Source organism: Phalacrocorax carbo, chromosome 2 (assembly GCF_963921805.1).
Source record: "Phalacrocorax carbo chromosome 2, bPhaCar2.1, whole genome shotgun sequence".
Classification (NCBI taxonomy): Eukaryota; Metazoa; Chordata; class Aves; order Suliformes; family Phalacrocoracidae; genus Phalacrocorax; species Phalacrocorax carbo.
Genome location: NC_087514.1, coordinates 37815026 through 37840933, shown reverse-complemented (window position 1 = coordinate 37840933; position 25908 = coordinate 37815026). Strand labels below are relative to the sequence as shown.

General features: G+C 38.5%; 1 protein-coding gene across 1 annotated transcript in view; it reads left to right on the top strand.

Annotated features, from left to right (window-relative positions):
* C2H8orf34 (chromosome 2 C8orf34 homolog) overlaps positions 1–25908 on the top strand; it is a 170844-nt gene that overhangs the window by 25898 nt on the left and 119038 nt on the right. The window contains exons 2-4 of the mRNA XM_064442579.1: positions 7467–7614; positions 8555–8686; positions 20121–20249. Coding sequence (XP_064298649.1) covers positions 7467–7614; positions 8555–8686; positions 20121–20249 — 409 coding nt within the window. The remainder of the gene's footprint in view (positions 1–7466; positions 7615–8554; positions 8687–20120; positions 20250–25908) is intronic.

Here is a 25908-nt window from a genome sequence, read left to right as displayed (position 1 = left end):
GAAATATGATGCAATTTTTTTTTACGGTTACAGTAATGAATCATTGAACACAGAGGAAGAAGTGCCTTCACCTTAGACCTTGAAATTGGAATAAGATTGCTTCAGCTGATCAGAGAAAGATGAGCTCTGAGTTAGGTTTTAGGAAAGGCAGTGATGTGCAGTCAGTGTTGTTTTATGGCTGTAATTTAAGGAAATCAGTCCAGGTTGTAACAGTCTCTCCTAGCCTTTGTCTATGAGTATTCCTTTCCATGAAAATCCTACAGACCTTTCTAAAAACCAGTAGTTTTCATTTTCTCTTGGTTGAACTCTGAAGTGCTTTGCCTTCAGGGTAGAATTTCCACTGGCTGATAGAGTGGGTGGAAACTCAGGAAGATTTCTGAATTACACTTCGGGGAAACCTTACAGTGTTTCTGCTGTAACACAAACTACCCTTGTTTGATAAATCCTTGCTGAGTTCAGATAATGATATGGCAGGCATAATTCCACAAGCGTGAGATTGTTATGGAGAGATACAGGACTGATGAAAGATGTGTAAGCTTATCACAGAAAATCTTTGTGATTTGAAAACCGTGGAAGACAATGTGATATCTGTTGACATGCTTGGTGTATCTAAGAGCATGTCTCTGACCTTTTGTTCTTTTACTGAGAAGTAGTTAATGTTTTAGAGTAACCTAGTGCCGGTGACCTCCCTTTTGACAGCATTCTTGTCTAAAGTGATTGAAGGGCCGAAAGGAAATCTTTTAGTAATAAAGCCAAAGATGAAAGGTGTTTGAAGCTATTTGGTGAACTCAGAAGTGGTATCATTGACTCAAATGTATTATATTTGAAATACCAAGAATAAGATAATAAGAAGAAAACCCTCAAAGGATACATAAGTGGGAAAATACGTCAAGAGGTTGATAGATATTGCACGTTATGATGTGCATGGTGGAGTTTGATAAACTGTCATGAGCTTACTCAGTGAAACTTCAGAGTTGTCCACCAGACCTCATCTATGCAAGAAGCTTTTGTTTCTGGATCACTAAGTAAGATCAATGATGCATATTTTATCAACTATACATACATGAGTTGGGTTTATATCAGACAGGGCTAGTTCATCCAACTCAGGGAACTGATTATATGGTTTGCAAAGGGTTTGTAGTGGAAAAAACATGTTGTTTCTTTTCTGCTCTCCAGATTCTTCCTAAACATATGGTTAGTAACATAGTCCCCAGAATTGATCTTCTGTTATTGAATTGGTACAGGTATTTAATGAATGAACATTTAAGGAGGGCTGTTACCTATTCAGTGATGTTTGCTTTCAGGCTCCTCATTATTCTCATTGTATGATCCAAAAGTATACCAATTTTGTATATCAAAGAATTATCAATGTGATTCAAGATGTGAAAAAAACAGTTTGAGGCTTTGAATGGTAGAAGTCTGAATCTGAAAATGTTACCTGTGCCACTAAACCAATATTGTAGATTTCCCTACCAGTTTCACCTTTAGGGGAATTTTGTTTGCACCATAATAGCAGGACCACCTTATCAGCTTTGTCCTTTGTTTTTAGTTGTATGTCCAAAGTAATTTCTTTGTGGGGTTTGTGCCATGTGATGTGCTGCAGTTTTGTGAGATTAAGTTTAGCTGCACAGCTAGCTGACGTGGTGGGAATGAGTAGTGTTGAGGCTTTGAATGAAGAAAGAGTTGGTTGAAAAATTTTTTGTCAGTTCCAGGTAAAAGTCTGAATATTTTCACAACCAAGCTGAGTAATCCTATAGAGGTTTGCTCTCAACTATTTTTCTGTCTTGGTTAGTTTGAAATGACTAGCATGGTGCAGACATGTGAATTGTGTTTATGTGGAGATTTGCTTTGTGTGGAATGATTTATTTCATAGGGAAACGTGATGATAATTTCATGAATGCTTAAAATATATTGAAGCTTGGTATGATGGTATTTTTCCTTCATTTCTGTAGAAAATATTTTGTGGTGGAAGCAGTGATGTTCACCTTTCTGCTCTCATTTAAGAATTGAAAACTTTTATTTTAGCCAGTAAGAATAATGTTGAAATATACTTTTAATTATTTTTTTATTTCCTTGCTTTATTACTGCAGAAATCAGAAAGGGATTCCAAAGAAAAAAATGTCAATCACAAAAAGATTATTAAACTTACTTTCCTTTCACAGGTTTTCACTCAGTTTTTATATCTTCTTTGTTCACTTACAGCCTGTATGAAGTGACAAGCAAGCGTAAATTTATATGTCTGCCTGTCTTCTAAGTGTCTAAGCTTCATTGTTGTCAATGGATATATAACCAGTACAGTCAGTGGAGCCTGGAGAGCCGTTCTTCTTATTCTAAGTGGACATACACTGGCTAGTCACTTGAGAGCTCTCTAGGCTCCTTTACTTCTTCATTGATGAGATCACCATTGGCATCGGTGTGAAGACTGCTGTATTGTCTTAATTTTGAACCGAACCCCATCAAAACCTTGTAGTTCAAGCTGAGCCACCTAGACTTGTTCTTTGGCCAGGAGAGGGAGACAGACATCTTCCGAGGGCAATTCACTCTACCTACTTTAAACATCTAATTAAATCCATGAAATGAGAGCGTAATACAGCCAAAATCTGTGCACGCTTTTCCATAGTCTGTAGAAGTCTATATAGTTAAAAACAAAATCTGTGATTGTTGTGTAGTTACTGTTATCAATTACAGGGCAAGATAGGATGTCTCTTAATTAACTTAATAACCTGATAGGTATGTTTAGACATAGCTAATTAGAGCTTTCTTGTAATTGGGCCTATGATTAATAGACTGTGAAGACTGTTTCATTTGTATTAAACGCATGGACAGGCACAGGGAAATTAAAATTTGAGCCTGCATTAAATAACTAATAGAGGACCTTAGGATAACACAATAGTGAAAGATTATTCTTGTTATAAAGAATTAATATATTAAGTTGCTAGTTTAGACCTGTTTTTTTCAAGATCTCTTGCAGCCTTATCAATATGTGCGTGAATCTCTCTTGGAAATATCCACAGATCAACCTTTGCAAGTTTCTTTTAAAACAGTCTATTTTACATAGTTTAATAAAACTAGTGAATGAAAAAGCATATAAAGATACCAGTACAAAATAATATACAAATAACTGGTTTTGTTTCTGGTTTGCACAGTGCAAGGTAAAACCCTTGAAGTTAACTGCCAGTTTTTCTGGAGCTTTTATCACCTTTCTGCCCGTTCTCTCTCATTCTGGTCATGGCAGAACCTAATTTGGGGCAGCAGTGGGGAAGCAGCAGAAACTACTATATTCACCCTAGTGCTCTGGTCTGTAGTAACAGAAGCTCCCTTTCACACCTTTCCTGTGCTGCAGTGTCCCTCATGGGTGCACAGGGAATTAATAGCTACTGACATCTGAACAGGCTTCTTTCCTTGTTACACAGCTGGGAGTGAGAGACTGAGGGGGTCCTACTGATAGAAAAACCGAAAGCACATAGAGTGAAAGAAAGTCCTAGTAGTGGAAGGAAGATAGGAGGAGAGAAATTATGGGTAGTGAACAGTTCATCTGGCAGCATGGAGACCCAATCCTCCATGGCTTTTTATTTGTTTTTATAAGGCATACTGTGCACAGAAGAACATGTTATAAAGGTAGACAAATTTTTTCATTTTCCTTATTTGAATTAAGTAAAATAGGGAACAAGTAGAAAACATAGAAATCTGAGCTAGAAAGGCAAAAAAGTATAGTTAATAATTTTAAGAGACATATAAATGTCTTGCATTTCTGTTTTCATGCATAGTTGAAACTTATCTGTTGAATTTTTCATCAATAAATGAATCTCGGTTTCTTGTTTCTTGTGCCATTTTTATTCTGCCGTTAACGCAGAGGCGGCTTCATTGAGACTAGTTGGTCTTTTTTCCTTTTTCTTGTGAAACCTTGCCTACTTAGCACATTGTGAGTCAGAACAGACTGCTGCTAACCAAAAAGGAATTTTATTTTTGCAGCTTGTTGTACACTTTGGTTTTTCTTATTTAATACCTTCACTTTTGTCATCTTTTTTTGAACCATTTCAAACTTGTAAGAGTATATTTAGAGTACCATGTAGTATGTTGTTCCTGCTGTCTATTAAGATCTCATCTGAGCAACAGATGAGAGCATCAAGTGAATTTTGGATAGTTTCAGCAAAAGTTTAAATAGTTTCTCTTACTAGGGAATGGTGCTAAATTATGAACACCCCTAATAGGCATTCCTAATTCGTAATGTCTTTTCACCTTCAGTGAAGTACATCTTTGTACTTAAAACGTGACCCGAGTGCTCACTAAGTACAGTAACTACCTGTGTGAAGTTTTTTGCTTTTTTGGTGAGGGTTTTGTTTTGTTCTCTTCCCCATCTCACCCCTCCACCCTGTGGTGATGCCAAGCAACCAAACACAGGCAGATAACATTATTTCCTTGTAATTGCCAACTTGCTGGGGATGACAAGAGTCCCAAAGGGAGCATAAGCTTGAAGAGCATGGGTTAGGAGCTGAGGGGATGGAGTTACGTCCCTGATGGACTGGGTGGCAGAAGTTGGTAGGAGAGCAAAGGCAGTGAGGATCATGGAGTTGTGATCCTACTTCTGGGATCTCTGAAAGTGTGTGTGGCAGGAGGGTATGGAAGGAGATAACACCTCCTGCATGTGAATATGGATTTACACAGAGCATGTGTCTGAAGCTATTATCGCAGCTATTGTTATCACTGGTTGGTGGGGAGGTGTTCTTTGCAAATTCTGCAGAGTTCAGGAACCCTGGTGCAGTAAGTTGGAGGCCACTTTCGCACCTTGCTTGGAGCAGCTTGAGAAGTGAATCTCTAAAAGCTTCTTCGCTCCTATTTTGCACCAGAATGCTCATACTAAAGAGCTATGTGTTCCTTAAATGGCAGGCTTCATAAGCTGAGTCACACTTGTGTTGACTTAAAGTTGTATTTACTTTTAATAACATGTCTGAAAGTGCTTGAGGCAAATCAGTTTGAGGCTTATTGCACAAAGTAGTAGTATTTTTTTGGAACTGCATTCTATTTTCTGTTTATAAGATTTCCAGCAATGTTGTGGGGGTTTTTTTGGTTCTTTTTTTGCTTTAGGTGTACAGGATTGGTACAACTCATCTGTTATTCCAGATAGATAAATGTAGCTTATATCTGTAGTTCTTTTAACTTTTCTAATTACTGTCACAGAATAGAACTGATTATGTCCTGGGACAGCACAGATCTCTATATCACTCAGGTCTTATTATCAATATGTTAACAGTAGCTAAAAAAGCAGTCCTTTTGAATAGGAGCTAATTTTGCATTTCCTCAGAATAGCACTTTTTTTTTTGGTACTTTGTGCAATTGTGTTCTTTAGTTTCATTGCTTTGTCTCAGAATAAGGTAAAGAATCCTATGCTCAGTTTTATTATCTCTTTCTGTTACTTAAAGACCATTTCTTCTATGACAAGCAAGTCAGTGATGGCAACAGTCAAATAGCATTTGTCCTACATTGACATGTAGGCATTTTAAAATTTTTCATTTCTGTATTATCTTTGTTAATGATATATTAATTTTATAATGTATTATTAATAGATTTTCACCCATGCATGTCTTTAAAAAATTAATAGTATTAATGCATGTATCTCAGTTCTCATCATCTTGTTTTTATTAATCTAAGACAGAAAAAATAATTTTCAAACCATGATTCAGAGAAATGATTTAAATTACAAGTCAGCTATTACAGATTGACACTTTTCCTTTGGTAATAGGATCCTCTGCAGCGGAATTCCTACTGCTATTGTGGTCCATTACAAGCACAAGATTACATCTTTCCACTTGTCACTAGTTCTGCATTTGGCAGGGGAAAAAAAGAAAGGTTTGCTGTTAGAGTGTTGCCAAGCAACCAAAATATGAATTACTCCAATTTCTGGATTTTTTTTTCTATGATGTATATCAAAGGGTTTCTTATACCTTGGTGAGAGACAGTGTAGATGTAGTTTCACCCCATAGCTTTACCTTTTCTAAAATTAGTAGAGTAGCTTAATTTCAGTTTTTAATTAAAACTTGGTGGAGTTTCATTTCAAACCAAAGACACTATTTTTTTGTTCCCTGTAGATAATTCTCAAAAATCATGTCACATATGATGATGTATTCACAAGACGTGAGGTTGGGCATGTTTTCTCCTTTTTGTTTTCTGAAGTTAATTTTCTCTTTCTGAAATGGAAAGCTTGTTTCTGTCTCATTTTCATTTGTACCTCCTTGTTTATACCACTACTTGAATAAAAAGCATGTAAAGTCTTGGAGTGGACAAAGATAATTTGCTGCATCTTAAAAATCCTGCATGCTGTTACTCATGTTTACTGTTATTTGGTATACTCCCTCTTAAGTATCTTCTTCCAATACAACTAACTGATGGTAGTACCAAGTAACTACTGGTATTTAAAGAATTATTAATTAAATGAACATGTGTGCAAAAGAGGAAGCAGAGATAGACTTAAGTGTGTGGAAGTTATGTTAAGATTTATGCTTGGGGATAGATGAAGAGAGAATAAATGCTTTTAATAACTTAGCCAGTTTTTTTGTCCTGATTTTGTTGTACATTCTGGTAATTTTTTACTTCAATGGAGATTTTTCATTTTGCGGCGGCAGTCACAGATATCCTGTGGAACTATGTGGATTTCAGTGTCACCTCCCACGTTAGTCATTGACTACTTCTCAGGGCACATGCCCAGCACAGAGCCACAGCTTCTTTCTGGTTTCCTAGCCTGTGTTTTATCAGTAGGGAGCCAGGAAGAACCTCAGTGACAATAGGGAGAGTGCTTCTTTTTCTGCAGCCCTGCAAGGCCAGGGTGCGTAACAGCAATTAGGTAGTATCAATGCATGGCACAGGAAGTGGTTTCCTGTTGGCACTGAGTTTGTATCCATGTCTGCAACAGTGTAATAAAATATTTTCTCATGTCTATACACTAATATTTTGCTTTAAAAAATATCTGCCTGTTTGATCAGGCCTTGGAGTTCCCAGATATGAATGCATATTCTAACCAGATCATTGTTGCATGTCTGGGTGAGATCAAAAATGCACCAGCCTCCCTCATACACCAATTTCCAATGAGAAGAAACGTGGATATCTGGGTCAGAGAAGAGCTACTCGCTGCTCTGGAAAGGTGCTTGTTCTGAATGGTTAAATGAACAGTATTCAGATTGTTTTGGGCAAATTTGAGAAGGTTCGGGGGGATGGGGGGGTGGGGTTTGGGTTGTTTAGCATAAATTCCAGTGCCAGTGGATAAATGACTGTATAGGCTTAAGAGCACTTCCAATGTGAACACGTCATAGGGCTAGCTAGCAGTACTTTGAGGAGATGGGCATTTCCAGCTGTTTTCTTCAAAGTTGAAAAGAGGCTTTTTGTTTTTGAATGCTCCTTTACTTTTGGTAAGTACAAGATTAGTTTAGGTGCAATATCCCACTAACTTTTTGTTTTGTTTTAATTTTCTAAAGGAGTTGATGACCAAGCTGATAACAGAGACACCTGACCAGCCAATCCCATTTCTAATTGACCATCTTCAGTCCAAACAGGGGAACCGCAGTCAGCTTCAGAGAACGTTGTCTGGCTCTGCTGCCCTTTGGGCAGAGAGTGAAACATCAGGTATGTTGTATATGCTGGAAAGTGCTAGTCTCCAGTATAATCCCAGACTTTCATTCATGATTTCCTGGATGCACATGTACCTTGTCCAGTAGATACTGAATTTACTATACATTGTTGGCTATCAGCTCAGCCTGTGTACATATCGTGTGAGTATGGGTTAGAGTTACAGGGTGGAAACAATCACAGTCTCAACGAGAAAGAAGGTGCATATAAAGGTCCCTTGATTCCCCTGTTGTCCTCTTTGCTTCCCCTTTCTTTTTGCTTCGTTTTACTGTTTTCTCCCGTGGTGTATTTATGCCTTAGAGTAGCCTCTATTGAGGTATTTTCTTTAATAATACACAGTTTTTAACAATCCATTGTTCCAACACTTAATGAGAAGGTGCTATTACTACTTCATTAACTCCATTGTGGATAATTTATGATTGCAGATCTTCAGAAGCATAAAAAAACCCTATGAAATAATATCTGCTCTGATTATAAGGTAGAAATTTTAGCTTTGATATTCTGGTACAAGGTACTATTAGAGTATTGGTTTTGTATTTAAAAGTGGACTGATCTCATTCACGCTATAATGGTTCTCAAATAGTTGCTGATAGTCAAAATGATAGTTGCCTGAAATTCAATTTTTATTTATATCAAATGTAAAGTTTTAAGCATAGACAATAAAACATGTAAAAGAATAAATAGAGGTTAAGAACTTTTTCATAACAAAACAATAAGATGTTATGTTTTTAATGAAAAATGTATTAATAAATTTCTAAATTTTTATATTTAGGAAGTGGAAGATATATATGAAATTTAGCATAAATCAGAAACAGGAGAACAAAAAGAGCTGACTTTGGTTTGGACTGATAGGTCTTGCTTTTTCTTGATTGTTTATTAAGTTTTTGAAAAATGACCCTACAAATGTTATAATTGCCTGATTTGATTCTTTTAACAGAAAATAAAGGAACAAGGAGAGATTTTAGAAGTTATGATAAACCTTGGCAGGTAAATGCAAAAAAGCCTAAAAAGTCAAAGAGCGACCTTGCCGTGTCCAACATTTCTCCACCGTCACCGGAGTCCAAGTCATGTAAGAAAGCTTCACTGTACTATTAATTTCTGCATACTTCCAAATCCATACTATGTTTTTCTGTTGAATTAGGATTGAAATAGAAGGCATAATTTTATATTCAGATACCGATTATGATTCGATGTTTTAGTTTTCATTGCCATTTTGTGTGCGTAAAATGTGTTCTGTTGATATTGGTCCTAATAGATTTTTTTCAGAGGGTGAGGCAGTGCAAGTCTATGACTTACAACCAGATAGTGTTCGAGATATGGGGCAGTGTCACCAAAAGAGGTGTACTGCTCTGAGAGTTGCTGAAGGGATCTAAATGTACACTGAAAGAAAAGACAGAATAGAAATAGAGTGACTGGAGAGAGTATTGTCAGTGACCTGTAAAATAGAAGTAGTAAAAATACGGGCAGCAAGTCTTAATGAAATATAGTACCTCCTGTTTATTGGCTATTGAAGAAATTTAATATTTAAGCTTGGTTTTTAATGGGTCTTTTACACAAATAAGTATATCTACTCTATATATATATGGATGGGTACACAGACACAGGTGTGTATACAAGATTTATTCTCCAAAGTAAGTTACAAAATTATATTTTCCTCTGTTGACCATTGTGGCTTTTTGAAATTTTTGCAATAGCCAAATCTGTTTAATAACTCAGAGTGTGATTAGGTGGACCAGATGAGAACAGAGATATATAGTACGCTGCAATAGAAGGCTTGCCATCTTTCCTCTAAAAGCAAGGTGGGGAAGTCTAGACTTCAGTGGAGTCAAAGAAAAATCTCCCAGTGGCCTCAGTAGATCAAAATATAGCACAGCAATAGGTAAAGTAAATCATGATAGATTTATGCAATAGAGATGCTGTGGTTTTGGGTTGCTAACAGTCTTGTATGTGTATAAGTAACTGTAACAAGTAAAAAATAGCTGTACAGGTAGCTGTGTCCCATAGCACAGCTTTTTTCAGGACTGTATTGTCTTAGCAAGATTTATAGATTATTTTTTCTGGAAATGGAGCATGACTCTCTGTTTCTTCTTCATGAAGTACATTTCCTGCTTCTAAAAGACTCAATTTTGATCATCGGTTCCACTGTACTTCTCTATGGGTGCATGAATTTTTAAGTCGGTCCAAAAGTAGAATGTGGATTTTAATTCACTTTCATGAGTAAACAGGGATATTCAGAGAAGTGGTCATAGATTAGACTCAGATTATGAGTGACTAACAGTCTTTGCTGGATAACAGCAATTTATGGAGGTACGCTGTTAGAAACAGTGGTGTTGTGAGCTGTTCCTGTCATCATATGTATTCCTTCTCCTCCTTCCCAGTGCTTGCACTTCAGACTCTGTGATACATATCAACTTCGATGCCATCTCCTAAAGATCTCAAGTTCTCAGTCTTTATCCCAGGTAGGGGTGTGACATCATGTCACTCCATTTGTGTGCCAACTACAAGTTTCATGCTTGTTGGTCCTTAGGTTGTCCCAGGAGAGGGACAAGAGAAGGCTGGGCACTCTAAACTACCAGGTCACATGTCAAGCAAAGAAATAATTTACACATCCATAATTTGACTGGACTTAAAGATCTGTCTTTGTGGACTGAAGGGCATCTAATAATGCTCTTCAACAGATAAGGGTTGCTCTCAAGCTACCCAAGTCCCTAAGTCTAGCAGCAGAGTTTGTGGGAGTGCAGCGTTACCCGCAACAGAGGAAGATAGAATTAGGGTGTGCTTAAGGCAATTGGAGATACATAAATACATGACACTATATGAGATTCATTCTGAGCATGCTGAGAGAAGAGACTAATGTCATTGTAAGGCCCTTCTATCATCACTGAAAAATCACGATGATTGTGAGAGGTTCCTGGTAACTAGAAAAAGGCAAACATCACATCAATTTTGAGGAAGGGCAAGAAAGAGACTTTGGGGACTACTAACTGATCAGCGTAGCCTCACTCCTGTGGGAAGATTATTGAGCAAATTTTCTGGTAAGGTGTTCCCAGCCACAAGAAGGGAAAAAATGTGTTTGGGAACAGCAAGCATGGATTTATAAGGTCATACATGCCTGATCAGATCAGCCTGATTGCTCCTTTAGATGAAATAACTAGCCCTGTAAACAAAGAGCGAGCACTGGATGTTTAATACCTTGACTTTAAAAAACCTTTGTCAGTCTCCCATGGTACCCTTATAACTCGATTGGTGAGATATGGACTGGATAGGTAGACAACAAGGTATGTGGAAAGTTGGCTCAACTGTTGGGTTCAAGGGTCTGTGACTGGCAGTGCAAAGTCGAGCTGAAAAGCCTATCACTAGAGGTAGAATGTCCTCTTAACAGGTTTGCAGGTGAGACCAGATGGGGAGAAGTGGTTGGTATTCTGGGTATCAGGGCTGCTATTCAGAGGGACCTCAGCAGGATTGAGGAATAGGCTGGGAGGAACCTCAAGAAGTTGTGCTGGTTTTGGCAGAGAAAGAGTTAATTCTCGTCACTGTAGCACCTGTAGTAGTCAGGGACCTTTCCAGCTTCCTGTGCTCTGCCATGTGGGCAAGAGGCTGGGAGGGGCGGGGCCACAGCCAAGTCAGCTGACCCTGACTGGCCAATGGGGCGTTCATTTCATACCATGTGACACCATGACCAGTATATTAATGGGGCAGTTGGTGCACAGGGGGACAGTTGCAGCTTGGGGACTGGCGGTGTCGGGTTGGCTGGTGGTGAGTGGCCGTGTCATGTGCTGTTGGTTTTGGTTGTTCATTTCCCCTTCTACCCGCCCCGGGTTTCACACCTCTCATTGTTTTCCTTTCCATTGCATTATTGTTGCTGCTGTTGTTGTTATTGTTTTATTTTAATTATTAAACTGTTCTTATCTCAACTCACAAGCTTTACCCTTCTGATTCTCTGCCCCATCCCGCTGGTGGGGGAGCGAGCAAGTGGCTGTGTGGGGCTGAGTTGCCAGCTAAACCACAACAGTCTCTTGGCACCCAACATGGGGCTTCTTCAGTACATGTCACCACCTCCTCTGGTGATAATCCAAAATCTTCGCCTTATGGCCAGTCCATGATCACTTCGAATATTCCTGGGCAACTGGGGTTTCCTATTTGAGCCCGTTGGGTGATCAGTGCAACCCATTTACTCCATGTAGCATCAGTTGCATGATGTGTAGAGGGGACCTTTCCTTTGAATGTCCAGCCCAGCACCAGCAGTCGGGGTGCCAGGAGCAGCTGTGCTTCAGTACCAACCACTTCTGAAGCAGCTCGAACCCCTTCATATGCTGCCAATATCTCGTCTTCAGCTGGAGTATAGCGGGATTCGGGCCCTCTGTATCCCCGACTCCAAAACCCTGGGGGTCGACCTCGGGTCTCCCCTGGTGCTTTCTGCCAAAGGCTCCAGGTAGGGCTGTTCTCCCCAGCTCCGGTGTAGAGCACATTTTTTACATCTTGTCCTGCCCGGACTGGCCCAAGGCCTACTGCATGAGCTGTTTCTTGTTTAATCTGTTTAAAGGCTTGTCGTTGCTCAGGGCCCCATTTGAAATAATTTTTCTTCTGGGTCACTTGACAGAGAGGGCTTACAATCAGACTGTAATTTGGAATATGCATTCTCCAAAAACACACAACACCTAAAAAAGCTTGTGTTTCCTTTTTGCTAGTTGGTGGAGACATGGCTGCTGTTTTGTTGATCACATCCATTGGGATCTGATGATGTCCATCTTGCCATTTGATTCCTAAGAACTGGATCTCTTCTGTGGGTCCCTTGACCTTACTTTGTTTTATGGCAAAACCAGCTTTCAGGAGGATTTGGACTATTTTCTTTCCTTTCTCAAAAACTTATTCTGCTGTGGTGCCCCACACGATGATGTCATCAATGTATTGTAGGTGTTCCGGAGCTTCTCCTTGTTCCAATGCATTATGGATCAGTCCATGACAAATGGTAGGGCTGTGTTTCCACCCCTGGGACAGTTGATTCCAGGTGTACTGGACGCCCCTCCATGTGAAAGCAAACTGTGGCCTGCACTCTGCTGCCAGAGGGATTGAGAAGAATGCATCAGCGATATCAGTTGTGGCATACCACTTGGCTGCCTTTGACTCTAGTTTGTATTGAAGTTCTAGCATGTCTGGCATAGCAGGACTCAGTGTTGGAGTGACTTCATTCAGGCCATGATAGTCTCCTGTTAGCCTCCACTCTCCAATAGACTTCCGCACTGGCTATATTAGAACTGTTAAAGGGTGAGTGAGTCTTGCTGATCACCCCCTGGCTCTCCAGTCAGTGAATGAGCTCATGGATGGAAATCAGGGAGTCTTGGTTGGTGCAATATTGCCACCGGTGCACTGTTGTGGTGGTGATTGGCACCTGTTGTTCTTTGACCCTCAGCAACCCCACAACAGAAGGGTCCTTCGAGAGGCCAGGCAAGGTAGACAGCTGTTTAATTTCCTCCGTCTCCAAGGCAGCTACACCAAAAGCCCACCTGTACCCTTTTGGGTCCTTGAAATATGCTTTCCTGAGGTTGTCTATGCCAAGGATGCACGGAGCTTCTGGGCTAGTCACGATGGGGTGTTTTTGCCACTCATTCCCAGTTAGGCTCACTTCGGCCTCCAATGCAGTTAGCAACTGGGATCCCCCTGTCACTCCAGCAATGCTGATGGGTTCTGCCCCTATATAGTTTGATGGGATTAAGGCACACTGTTCACCAGTGTCCACTAAACCTTTATACTCCTGTGGGTCAGATATGCCAGGCCATCGGATCCACACAGTCCAGTAAGCCCAGTTATTCCTTTTCTCCACCTGGCTGGAGGCAGGGCCCCTCTAGGCCTGATCATGGCATTTGCAACTCACTTCCTGTAAATGTGAATCAAGAGCCTCTCTATTAAGCTCAGAAATAAAATCAGCACTTCTACTCTTGTCTGGAGAACTGCTCACTGGAAATTGGAGCAGCAGCTTTCCTGGAAGAACCTCCCTGAGTGATTGTTCTTCCTTGCAGTTCACGTACTTGTGCCTCTAGGGTCGAGGTAGGCTTGCCATCCCACCTCATCATGTCCTCTCTGTGGTCATGCAGGTAGAACCATAGGGTGGCCCGTGGTGTGTATCCTCTCCTTTGAGCAAAAGGACGCTTATTCCTAACAGCTGAGATGCTAGCTTGTAGAGGTGAGGAGTAGGACATATCTTCCTTGAGTTGCTGGACCTCTCGGGATAGTTCCTCCACAGCAGAGACAAGGGAGGAAGAGATATTTGCTTCGTAATCCTGGGAGCTACATGACCTCCCGCAGCTCCCGCTGCACCACCTCTGCCTTCTCCCGCACCTGGGCCCAGCCCGCCTCGTCTCCCTCGGCCTTCTGCCACCACAGGGCCCGGCAGAGCGTGGCCAGCCACGCCACCAGCCCCACTGCCTCCACTGCCAGCTCCTGGGTGCTGCCAAAACCAGCACAGAAGTTCAACACAGGCAAATGCAAAATCCTGGATCTCGGATGGAATAACCCTGAGCAATAGTATAAAATGGGGTCTGAATGGCTAGAAAGTAGCTTTGCAGAAAAAGTCCTGGTGGGCTAATGGATAAGAACTTGAATATGAGCCAGCTGTGGCTGTGTGCTCTTGCAGCACTGAAGGTGAGCTGCATACTAGGCTGCATTAGCAAGAGTATAGCCAGAAGTGTTTATTTCATACTATTGAGGTGGCATCTGGAGTACGGCAGTACAGGCAATGGTGTATCGGAGCAAGTCCAGTGGAGGTCCACCAAGATGATGAGACGTCTAGAGCATGTGATGGACAAGGAAAAGCTCAAGGAGGTTGGGTTTTCATCCTGAAGAAATGAAAGCTGAGGGGAGATTTTATTGTCACCATCAACTATACACTGGAGGGTGGTAGAGAAGACATAGCCAGTTTCTTCTTGAAGGTGTGTACTGAAAGGATAAGAGGCAATGAAAATTATACTGTAAGGGTGGTTAAACACTGGAACACTTTCTACAGAGAGGGTGTAGAATCTCCATACTGAGAGATACTCAAAACTTAACTGTGTAGTCTGAGCAGCGTGCCTTCAATGGACCAGTTTCAAGCAGCAGGTCGGACTAGAAGACTCTCAGAGGTCCTTTCCAGCCTAATTATCCTCTGATTCCATGCTTCTCCGTTTATGGCCTTACCTATTTTCTTGTCCATACCACTATTTTAAATCTTGATTCCTCCTATTATTTTCATAACTGACTTACTCCTGAAAATATTTGTCTCTGCAACTTTTGGAAAATACCTTGTGTATTTGAACTACGTTTTTTTGAACTGCTGTCACAGAGGCTATGTGCCTTTTTGCCGTATCTTTCTTCTCTTATTTTCTACCAACAACCAAATTAATACTGGTGTATTTTTGATTTTTTTTATCCCTGGATTTGTGCCAAATTCAGTGGGTACCGTATGCCCCTTCAACCACTCAGATCAGCAGAAAGCAAGCATGTTCAGAAGATATTTATTATTCTGTCCAGATGTGCACAGCATATTCCATTTATTTTGTGCCTTTAGCTTGTACCTCAAAACAGCTTCAGGTGTCACTGTACATTTTTTTCCAAAGAGGTAGTAAGGACTCCTCTGAGAAACAGAATGTTTTGGGCCTGCTGAGACCTAAACAAAAATCTGAGAGTAAATCTTTAAAACAAATAAACAGCCCCCCATGCCCAACAATCTAAAAAGCCCCCCAAAACTACCTAAATGAACCTAAGATTTAATGGAGTCCTTAAGCAGTAATATGTTCTGTTGCAGAGCTGCTGTCTTATGGCTATCTTCTTCAAATGATCCTGAACTCCAAAGTTTATTCAGAACTGAGAATTGTCATTTCATAGGAATCTTTGGAAACATCAGGAGAATTGATTTATTTAATTAGAAAATATTTTTTCCTTCAGCAGAGCTGATGTTGACTGCATTGTGCATGTTATTCCTGCACAGATATCTTTTCCTTATGCATTCATCTTTTTTACTGAAAAGATTCCTCCAGTCCCTCCTCCTGCCTGTTATGACCTCAGTCACACCTGAAACAAACACACCAACAAGAAGCCCTGGTATCAAAGGGATCTGACCACCTGTTTGGTGTTTGCAGAAACATAATTAAGCAGAAGATTCTGCTGTTGTCTGGCAAAGAGGAGGCTTGAAGCTAGGGCTCCTAGTGTGTGTGTGCGTGTAAATATATCTAATGAAATGTTTAGATGATCACATTCTGTATTTGAAGAACAACAAATTTGGAAATTTCTAAATAGTTTGTGAAACAGAGTTCTTGCCTAAAAGTAGCTAGCTGGGAAGCAAAGTAGGTTGATCTCTTCACCACCTCCGTTTTAAATCAGATCACAGATCTGACTTTCACTCTGCTTCAATTCGCCATTTTCACCATATCTCATTTAAAATTACAATGTTGTGTATTTGTAATTGCCCATGTCAGTCTAGGACTCTAAGCCATCATCCTCTTAGCCTTTTTAATATCCAGATACTGTGTAAACCAGTTTGGCTGCATTATGAAAGAACTCTAGTTGGAATGCTATTGAGAGTTTTAAATACATGAGCATTTTTATGTTCAGTAATAACACATTTTTGTTCTTTGACATGTAAGATGGTCATACAATGTATTAATGAAATGTGGGTTTTAATGAGCAACTGGTCTGATTCTGTCTGCAAATCACGTCTCAAAAAGACATGTATTTATATGTAGATAAAAATAGTACTGATCTTGTACCATCACCCAGTAGAAAATAAAGGTCTGCTGATTTGTGACAGAATTCATAACACATCTGTGAATGATTCTGATGTGCATTTGCTGGGGAGGGGGGTGCCACCAGAAAATCAAAAATATTGGAAAGCATGTCTTTGCAGTCTTCTAACATGCGATATGGAGATCTCAGCTCCATATAAACCTAAATATTTCTATGCAAATACTATTGTGCATATGTAATAAATCTTCTGTATCATAGGAAAATAATTTCAAGAGGAAGTGTTACATAAATTTCTCAAATAACAGAGATGAGGTTGAGGCAGGTTATGTGATGAGGGATTTAAAATTACTGATATAATGATTTTGAGGAATGAGTGAGTAAAGGAAAGAGGAAGGTCAGTATATTATGAAAGGATTTTTCTAAGGGTGTAGTGACATCCATGGAAGTGTTATATGATGAACTTCATACATACAGAATATCATATGTTCCAAAAGATCTCAAGGAAGGGTCATATGATCTTTATACAGTTTTGCATGCTTCACACAAAGCTGTTCATTTGAAAATAACCAGTGCTTGTTGATCCTGTAGTTGGGAAGATACAAGTTTATGGTTTTAAAATATTTGTAAGCAAGCAGAAAATGAACCCTGAAGGGAGACACACATGACACGATATAATGAAGTAGATTTTAGTTGTTGTAACTATTCATTAAGTTGGAAGAGTAGGTAGGCAAGAACAACTGTGTCTTCTGTAGGAGTAATAGAAATTTCAATCAGTTCTAACTCTGCTTAACTTTCCCCTCAGTTTTGGTTCAATAGAATGAGCCAAACTCATTGTTGAAACGAATTATATTGAAACTCAGAAATATTCCATGACAGCAACATCTGTTTTGGTACATTTTCACTGAAGCACAAAACGGTTCACTGAAACACAGACTGTAATACACCAGCATGCAGAGCAAATTTCCACCATGTTTTTGACTGGTTTCGCACTCTCTATCTAGTGAGATGCAGTCCAAGCTTCCTGTGTTTGTGGGACATTTCTCTGAAACTAGGGACAAGACCATTGTCTCTTTAGCAAGTTTCCCGTCTTTCCAAGGACAGAGTCTTGATACTCTCATTTTCTTGATGCAGGTTGGTCCATATACTTGGCAGCTGTTGATCCTGGAAACTCCACAGCTGTTGAGTAGAACTTATATTTGTTTCAGTCAGCTTCTGTCCCGTGACAAATTTTATTTCAAAATCATATGGTTTCTCAAAAATTATGTCCTTTGGTATTTTGAAAAATGTGGTTTGTTTCAAATTGGCATTATACCGAATTCCAGCTTGTTGAGCTTCCAGGTTGCAGAAAATTTCTAAGGTTTTGCCATCTTTGTACATGGTTTTACTACATTAAATTATTGCCCGTTTGTATTATGGTGATACTGTGAGATTTCTGTGGTGTAGTGAGTTCAGTATAAACATGGAAAGAAAAGTCTGTCAAACCACTAGCAGGCTAGAGTGAGTGATGCTGTAGAACACAGTGTTGGTACACTGAAGGGAGAATTGAGGTGGCTGAAATAGCAGGCAGTAAAGGAGCATGTGTTTTCAAAATAAAACAAAGGTGAACAAAAATAGAGAGACCTCATTATAAAATTTCTTTTCTAGTTTACTGATTCTTTATATTTACAGTTAGTAAAAGTTTGGAAAAAAATACTAAATGGAACATTTTGTTTTCTGTAAATAAGAGAAAGGATGAGAAATATTGAAGTTGTCCTATTTAAGTTAATTATGCTAGGGTCTATGAATGGAGGCAATTTTTGGTCACACAAAAATTTAGATAACCTTTAATGAACATAGCGATTCCTAAACTAGGGAATTATAAGTTAAATGATTGGCATTTAAAAGTATCTACAAAAATTATAAGCTGTCCATCTGAGTAGAGGCTAGTCATAACCTAATGCCTTAAGACCTGTATCTATTCACTAAGAACCATCATAGCTTATTTCCATTGTCCTCAGAAGCAAATACATGACTTTTCTCTCTTGAACACAAAGCAGAACAGGACTCCGACACTCCAGCTTGCCCCTCTCTCGTCCTCACTGAGGCTTCCCGTGTCTCTTTCCTGCTACTCTTATCTCTGTAGGCCCTTTTTAATATCTCCTTTGTCTTCTGTCTTTGAGAATGTCTGTAACTTCTGTCTAATGTATTAATTTCCCTAACACTTATTCAGGTTCCTGAGTGAGTGTTACAGATCAGAATATAGTCCGGGTTGTCAGACTCTGTATAGATGTCCGGTTTGAAGACGGCTTGGTTTATGTCTACGGGAGATGGAATGACTTTCTTTGTGAGAGGAGGACTTAAACATACCATTGTCCCATTTCTTTACCTGGAAAAGGTGGCTATTGACTTAACTTCAGCTTTCCCCTGTGGAGTTGATCCATAGTGGAGTAGATTCTATATTCACACAGAGGGCAGTCAGCAATAAGGCAAATTTCTATAGCAACAGTTATTTAACACATTTTGTGATAGATACCAGAACTCGAAGTCAGAGAATAATTTCCCCATTCCATCATGAAAGCACTCTGAAATTCCAAATGATCACAAGATATCACTTTTTTTGCACTATCTGTAGGAGTCTGCTAGTTTCCTTCTTAGCTGGTAATGAAAATGAAGTTTGTAAGCATAAATTAGTTGTCAGCTGTTGAAATAATAAATACAAATTTCAAAACTGGCCAGGATATATTGGTCATTATAGACTTCGTTTTTGAAGTTAATTTTAAGTGAGTAGCTGCCAGCCATTGGTAAATGCAACTGGTTCTTTCTGCTGGGAATGTGGACTAGGCATCATCATCTTCACACCAACATGTGTAGTTCTCAGCACGGCAATACTGTGTTTGGAGACAACCCAACAATTGCGTTTGGTGGTAAAGGCAGCAGATCGCTTAGTTCAGAACACTGGCAAAAAGAACATGTTAAACTGCAGTTCCAGAGACAGCATCGTTCTTGTTCTCATTTCTACAAATTGTTCAAAATGTTCACATTCGTCAATGCAGCTCTGTTCATTGTGGGTCCTACATATCTCAGAAACTCTTTTTCTTCCCTGCCATTGTAGGTAAAGTTAGTTCAGCAGTTGAGAAGCTGTTATTTTAAAATTAAGTCAAAGCTTCTGGTAATTGATAATGACTGTAAGCTTAGGACTGTGTGACCCAAAAAACAAGTTTATTTAAGTATTGGAATAAAGTTTATAGGCTGTACAGCATGAACAATAGGGACATATTTTGTTTCACTGTTTTTATGAACTCTGTTATCTACACTTTATGATTTTTTTTTTAAAAAGTATATACATGTTGTTTTAAAACATTAATTAAAATATTTCTTTTTTCCTTTTTGATAAAATAAGTAGTGAAGCCAAAAGTACCAGTTACTCATTTTCATTTTGACATTTTTCTTTATTGGCCCCTAGGACTCACAATTCTATTTTGGTGTAAATGAATTACCTTCATATGCAGTATTTTTATTACATTTTTCTGTTCTTGCATTATTTTTATTATTTTTAATTGTTAATATTAATTATTCCTGTTTACCAATGAATTTAGTCACAAGAAACATCATAAGTATGCATTTATTCGTAGATGTTTTCCTTTTTACTTCACATTGATCAAAGAAAATATTTCCAGCTGTTAAAATAGTTAAATAATTTCCACTCAAGGTACTTGAGCTTATAAACTCATTGTGCAGCTTTTTTTTTTCTACTGTAGCAGTCTGAACTACCAAGTCTAAACTTCATCTATATATCTGTGTATATTTAGTGCCAAGGTCAATAGAGCATCCTAAATGGGATTGGAGGACAAAACCGGAGAACCATGATTTTGATGAACTAAATCATATTCTTCAAGAGAGCAAAAAACTTGGAAAAGCCCTTGAGAATCTGTCTCGCAGTAAGTTGATTGATTTTAGTTTTTTGATGTAATCATGCAGCCTGAATTGTAATTTGGAGGTATATATCAAGAAGGTGGTCTTCTAGTCAGTGAAGACCAAGTTCATTGACATCAACAGTTACATCCCTGTTGATGAGGTTCACAGAAAGTCTAAGATAATTTAGCAGCATTCCTGCTGACTGAAACTACTTCCCCTGAACGTATCTTTTTTTTTTTTTTGTTGTTGTTGTTACATGGTTTTCTGCTAGTTTAGTGAGCTGAATTAGTTCATAAGGAGATCAACACAAGAGGCTGGTTTAAGGAAAGTGGTGGGAACGTGCAACAGTAAGACTGCTCCTTTGGGTGGTGGCAGTTAGATTGGATTAACCTTTGTGAAACTTTAACCTCACTGATGGAGATTAGATCTGTCATTGAAAAATAATTAGGTGTTTTGTATCCTTGACCCCAATTAATTAATTCCAGTTTTCAAAAGCAATTCAAGTAAATATCTTAAAGCATCTCAAATAAATACTCAAAAGCATGGTAGCCAATTAGTTAATAACAAACCCTAAGTATTATCCCTTAAAAGACATAGTTAAACAGGAGCACTGTTTAAAAATATCATGCTTATGTAAGGAGTAGCTCTGAGAATTACTGGATATGATGAGGAATAGGATTTTTTGTTTTGTTTCCTGTAGAAGAGAATTCTGAAGTACGTTGGTGGGAGCAAACACTACTAGCGATTATCAAAGTAAGAAAAGTACTGTCTGCCATGGTACATGAAAACTAAGTATGGTGTGGTCTGGGAAACATTTGAATGAGAAATATTTTCTTTTTCCTCTCATTAAATTTTATCCATGGCACTTCTTGATTCACTGGAGGAATTGCAGATGGTGAGCTCAGAAACAGAGCTGAATGAAGAACGGAAGATCTGTTTTGTGGATAATTTTGAGATTCAGCATTTTTCCAAATTGTGTCAAATACCCAAAACTAGTTTGCCCAAATTCCCTCTCTCCTAAATGTTTTAGGCTGATCACCACAATTATATTCTGAGCAATTTTCATATTTATGTGAATTATAGTAGTATAGTTACAGGGCTCTTTGCAAATACGTTTCTAGTAAATTGGTCTATCTGCCCCTAAGGAGCTAAACAACCTCCAGTTGAGGGTCTCTGGTTTGCAGCCCCACCATTGCCTGACTGTGTTACTGTGATGGATGCAGTGTAATTTTCAAGCCTTTCTCCTTTAGAGACTTGTAACCAAGCTTAACACAGTTACAGAAACAATTTTTTTTCAATTTCAGAAAGGGTTATTTATTCACTGTCTGGAGATTCAAACCAATCAGATGTGAGAGTTCAATAATAAAGACTAAATACACTCTTCAATCCTACATCTTTGTCTTTCATTGTGAATATTGTGTAGGTTCCACTGAGCTCTGGCTTCTTTATACCTACAATACCGTTTGCAGCATTCTGGGCCTCTCTTTGCCACAGTTTTCTAACTGGAGTGCAAAACACTACAGCTCTTCTGGGTTCTACACTTGGACTGGAAGTGAATGTACCCGGTCAGTGTTGTTGGAGTCAGGTTTTCATAGAGCTATTTCACAAATGAAACATTCTTCACTGTTTCTTGCTAGTACTTGATGTTTTCTTATGACTTATCAAGATAATATGGAATTTTAATCCTACCCCCTGGAGTGCTTTAAATCACTTGCAGCCTGATACTAACTTCACTTTCATGAATGTGCTCTCTATTTCTTCATCCAGATCATTAATGGAAATATTGTCAGACCTCTTCATGATTCCATTTCAGATCTGACAACCAGCCCTTGAAAGCTACTCAGTAAGTGCGTTTTTCTCCCACCAGATGCTTATCTACCTTGCAGTGATTTCACCTAGAATGTAATTCTCTGATTTGTTTACTGGAGTATCATCTAGGACAGTAAATGAAGTCTTATTTTAGCTGAAGTATTTTACATCTACTTCCTCCTCTTATCCACTAGGCAAGTTTCCCAGTTGAGAAAGACTGATTTGATGTGATTCATTCTTGATAAATTCATGTTGGCTGGTTCTTATTAGCTTTCCTATCCATTAGATGTTAAATTGTTTATTTAACAATTTTGTCAAATATTCTTGCTGCTGTCAGATTTAGGCTTGCTGGTTAGTAGTTCCCCATGTCTTCCCTTTTTCTTCTCTGAAGAAAGATATGGTATTTGCTTTTTTCTGTCCTCTCCATTCCTGAAAGACAGTTGCTAATGGATTAGAGGTTTCTTCAGCTAGTTAGTTGTCTGGAGTGAATTTCACAAGATTCTGCCAACTTGAATGTATCTAAGTCATCAGAGTATCTTTCAGCTTTCCATCATCTGGCTTGCAGTTTTTCCTCTTAAAATCACTAGCGTTAAGCATCTGGCCACAATTAATTTTTTTTTTTTTAAAGACTGAAGCAGTGAAAGTATTGAACACTGGGATTTCTTTGTATCATCTGTTATTTGCTTTCCTTCTCTTTGATGTACTAGTTCTGTATTTTACTTTGTCCTCCTTTCCTAGTGTATTTATATAAAGTATTTCTTTTTTGTGGCTTTTTTTTTGTTCTTTGATAGTCGTTACTCATTTTGCACTTTAGCCTTTTTGGTTGTATCATTTCAACACTTGCATCAGATTAATCGTAAGCTGTATGTCCTTGTTTCCAGTTTTTGTACTCTTGATTTTTAAGTCATTTCAGGAAATAAATTTGTTCTGTGCTGTGATTTGTTACCTGTTAGGATGATATAAAATTCAAAGTTAAAAATGTGAAAAGTTTGGGAAAAAAAGAAAAGGTATAATTTTGAAAATAAATGTGGCTTTGTTGTTCTCCCAAGGCTAGAATACAGACTGCACATAGAAAATATCTCAGAGGGTTTCAATGAATAAACACATCTAGAACTTTAGAAGTGTAAGACATGTGAAACTCATTCTGTGCTGTACCCAAACAAGCATCCCATGTGGTGAATTTTATGAAAGCTGTGACAAGGTCCCATGGCTACCTTCTCCAGCGTTAATTCTTGCTTTGGAATTTTCGTTAAGGCTAGTCAGTGCTTTTGATTCTACGAGCACATCTGTAAAGTCTGTGAAACCAATGCTACATTTGATACTAATCTTGATTTGAAGCAATATGGGTCAGGCACCGGGCTCAACGAATAGTTGAGTACGCAAGTGATCACAATGTACTATCAATGGCTTTTTTAGAGCACTGTCTCATTTCATTCTTCAGATTTTAACAAGGAAGAGTGCCACATAAAAGCAGATGTTTGTAGTTAAATGAATTTTCCATCAAGTCCTGGACTTAATTTCAATTTTTAAAGATAAACTTTGGATCTTATAGTGAGTTTCCAGGACCTCATTGCCTGCTCTGCAGCTGACACACAAAATTAAAACTGCCTGAAAGCTTTGGAAGGTGAGGCTCAGGCACTTAGATGTCTGGTCTCTCTTGTGTTCAGTCCTTCTAGTGATTACAACTGAACTTCCTTATATTTGAAGCCCTCCTTCCAAGCGCCATCAAGACAATATGTGAGTAATTCTGTGCTGCAGTAGATCTAATAAACCAAAGGTGACTTAACACTCAATGTTAAAAGAATCTTACGAGTTTTGAGAGACTGGAGAAGAGTATTGCCATAATTATGGTCTAAGTGCATTGAAGCTTTGTGATTTAAGTATACCATGTTCCAGAGGCCTACTTGTGGGAAACCTCAGTTTTGTTTGCATCTCGTCAACTGTGTGTCATTGAAGTGGATTTTGAACTATAAATCAACTATTTAGGGGAGATTTGGGTTTATGAAGCAACATGCGGGAATATACTGTATTTCTCTTGTGCATGTTTCGTTTTCTTCAGTTGCAAGGTTTCTCATCTTTATTGCTGTCATCCTTCTTCCTCAGCTGATCATAAGTAAGAAAAGTTCCATGCTGTTTCAAATGTATGCTTTTATATTTCCCCTTCTGGCCTGTTTGCCGTTCAAAAAGAGTTAAAATCTCCTGTATAGCTAAGGGTCTTGCTCATGAATATACATGTGTTCAGAGGTATATACCTCTGGTAATATACCCTATTTTCTGAGGATGAAAAAAATGGATAAAAAGATATAGAAAACAATGAATTATGAATGTTTCGAGTGGGAAAAATGAGGACTAAATCAGCAAGAGCTCACTGCAAAGTAGATATGAAGTCTGCCTGCTTTGTGAACAACTTTACATCTTTTATATGAACATTTAAGGATTAGGGTGCATATTGAAAATGTGTGTGTATTGGATGTTTAAATTTACACATGGTAACATTATTTGATGACAATGTGTTCTACTGTGAGATAGGTCCTTTTTCTTAATTACACATAGCCTTTCAACAGTGATAACCAACATTTTGTTAGTAATGTTTGAATCCTTGTTAAGTCCAGGTGTATACTACAAATCAGAAGGGAAGAAACACATTTATCATGCTTTGAATTCAATAGACATTTTAAGGTCAGAAAATGGTAGTAAGTTAACTTTAACCAAAGCTATTTGGGAACTAATCCAAGTGAGCTACCTGGAGGGAATCCCAGACATAACAGTATTTAGCTATAGCCAATAGGAAAAAAGTATTCTTTTTGTTTCTTAATTTGGAAGGGGAGTAATCAATAAATAAATAATCAGTTAATAAGAAATCCATTTGCAATCTAGTAGGAAATATTGCTCGAAACCATAAAGAATCATAAAATCACAGAATGGTTGAGGTTGGAAGGGACCTCTGGAGGCTGTCTGGTCCAACCCCCCTGCTCAAGTAGGGCCATCCGGAGCCAGTTGTCCAGGACCATGTCCATGGTTCCTGAATATCTCCAAGAAAGACAGATCTCCAAGTTCCTCCAGAGTATCTCAAACAGTTATTTCTCATAATGTTAGAATCAACTGATGTTTATGCATAGCTTAAGATCTAACCCCTTTAAGAAAAATATAAAACAGTGAAATGTAAAAGCCTATGTTCTGTTTATCTTTTACGGGGAAGAAGATAAGCAACAAGAGTAAAACTCTCATAACAATAAGGGTAGAACTCGTTCAGAAAATGATCACAATATGTTAACAAACCACTAAAATCATGTCTTCATTTTTGTGGATGAACCCGCTAGTATGTGGGATGTGAGAAGTTTAATATATACATCATTAACTACTTCAGTGCATTTAGCAGTCTCTGAAACACATTAGAATGGGCTTTCATTTAGAAGCATTTACAGTATAAGAAGCTACTAATGATTTACATTCTGGTTATGGAAGATGTACTTGGATGGAATGCCACTAATATTTATCAGAGGCCTCTGAATTTTCCCATTGAAACCGGGCATTTCTGATGATGATAATGTAACTGCAAATGCGCACCTGCATGCCATATAACTAGACTTTTCTCAATCACCTCATTAGGGGCATTGTTTTAAGACATAATACTTCGGGGTTGTTTTTTTGTCATACACAGTTCTTGATCTGAAATGGACCTTAGTCTGTAAAAATGACTTACGCATGATCACTTGAGCATCTAGTCCTATATGTGTTCTGCTAATTGAACCACAAAACTAGTCATCAGTATTCTGAAGAGGATTTTTTCTTTCTTCTGTTCAGGCTGAACTTTAAAATCGTGTTATTCTTGTGTGAGATCAATGTTTGTGATTTATTTTGAGATCGACATTT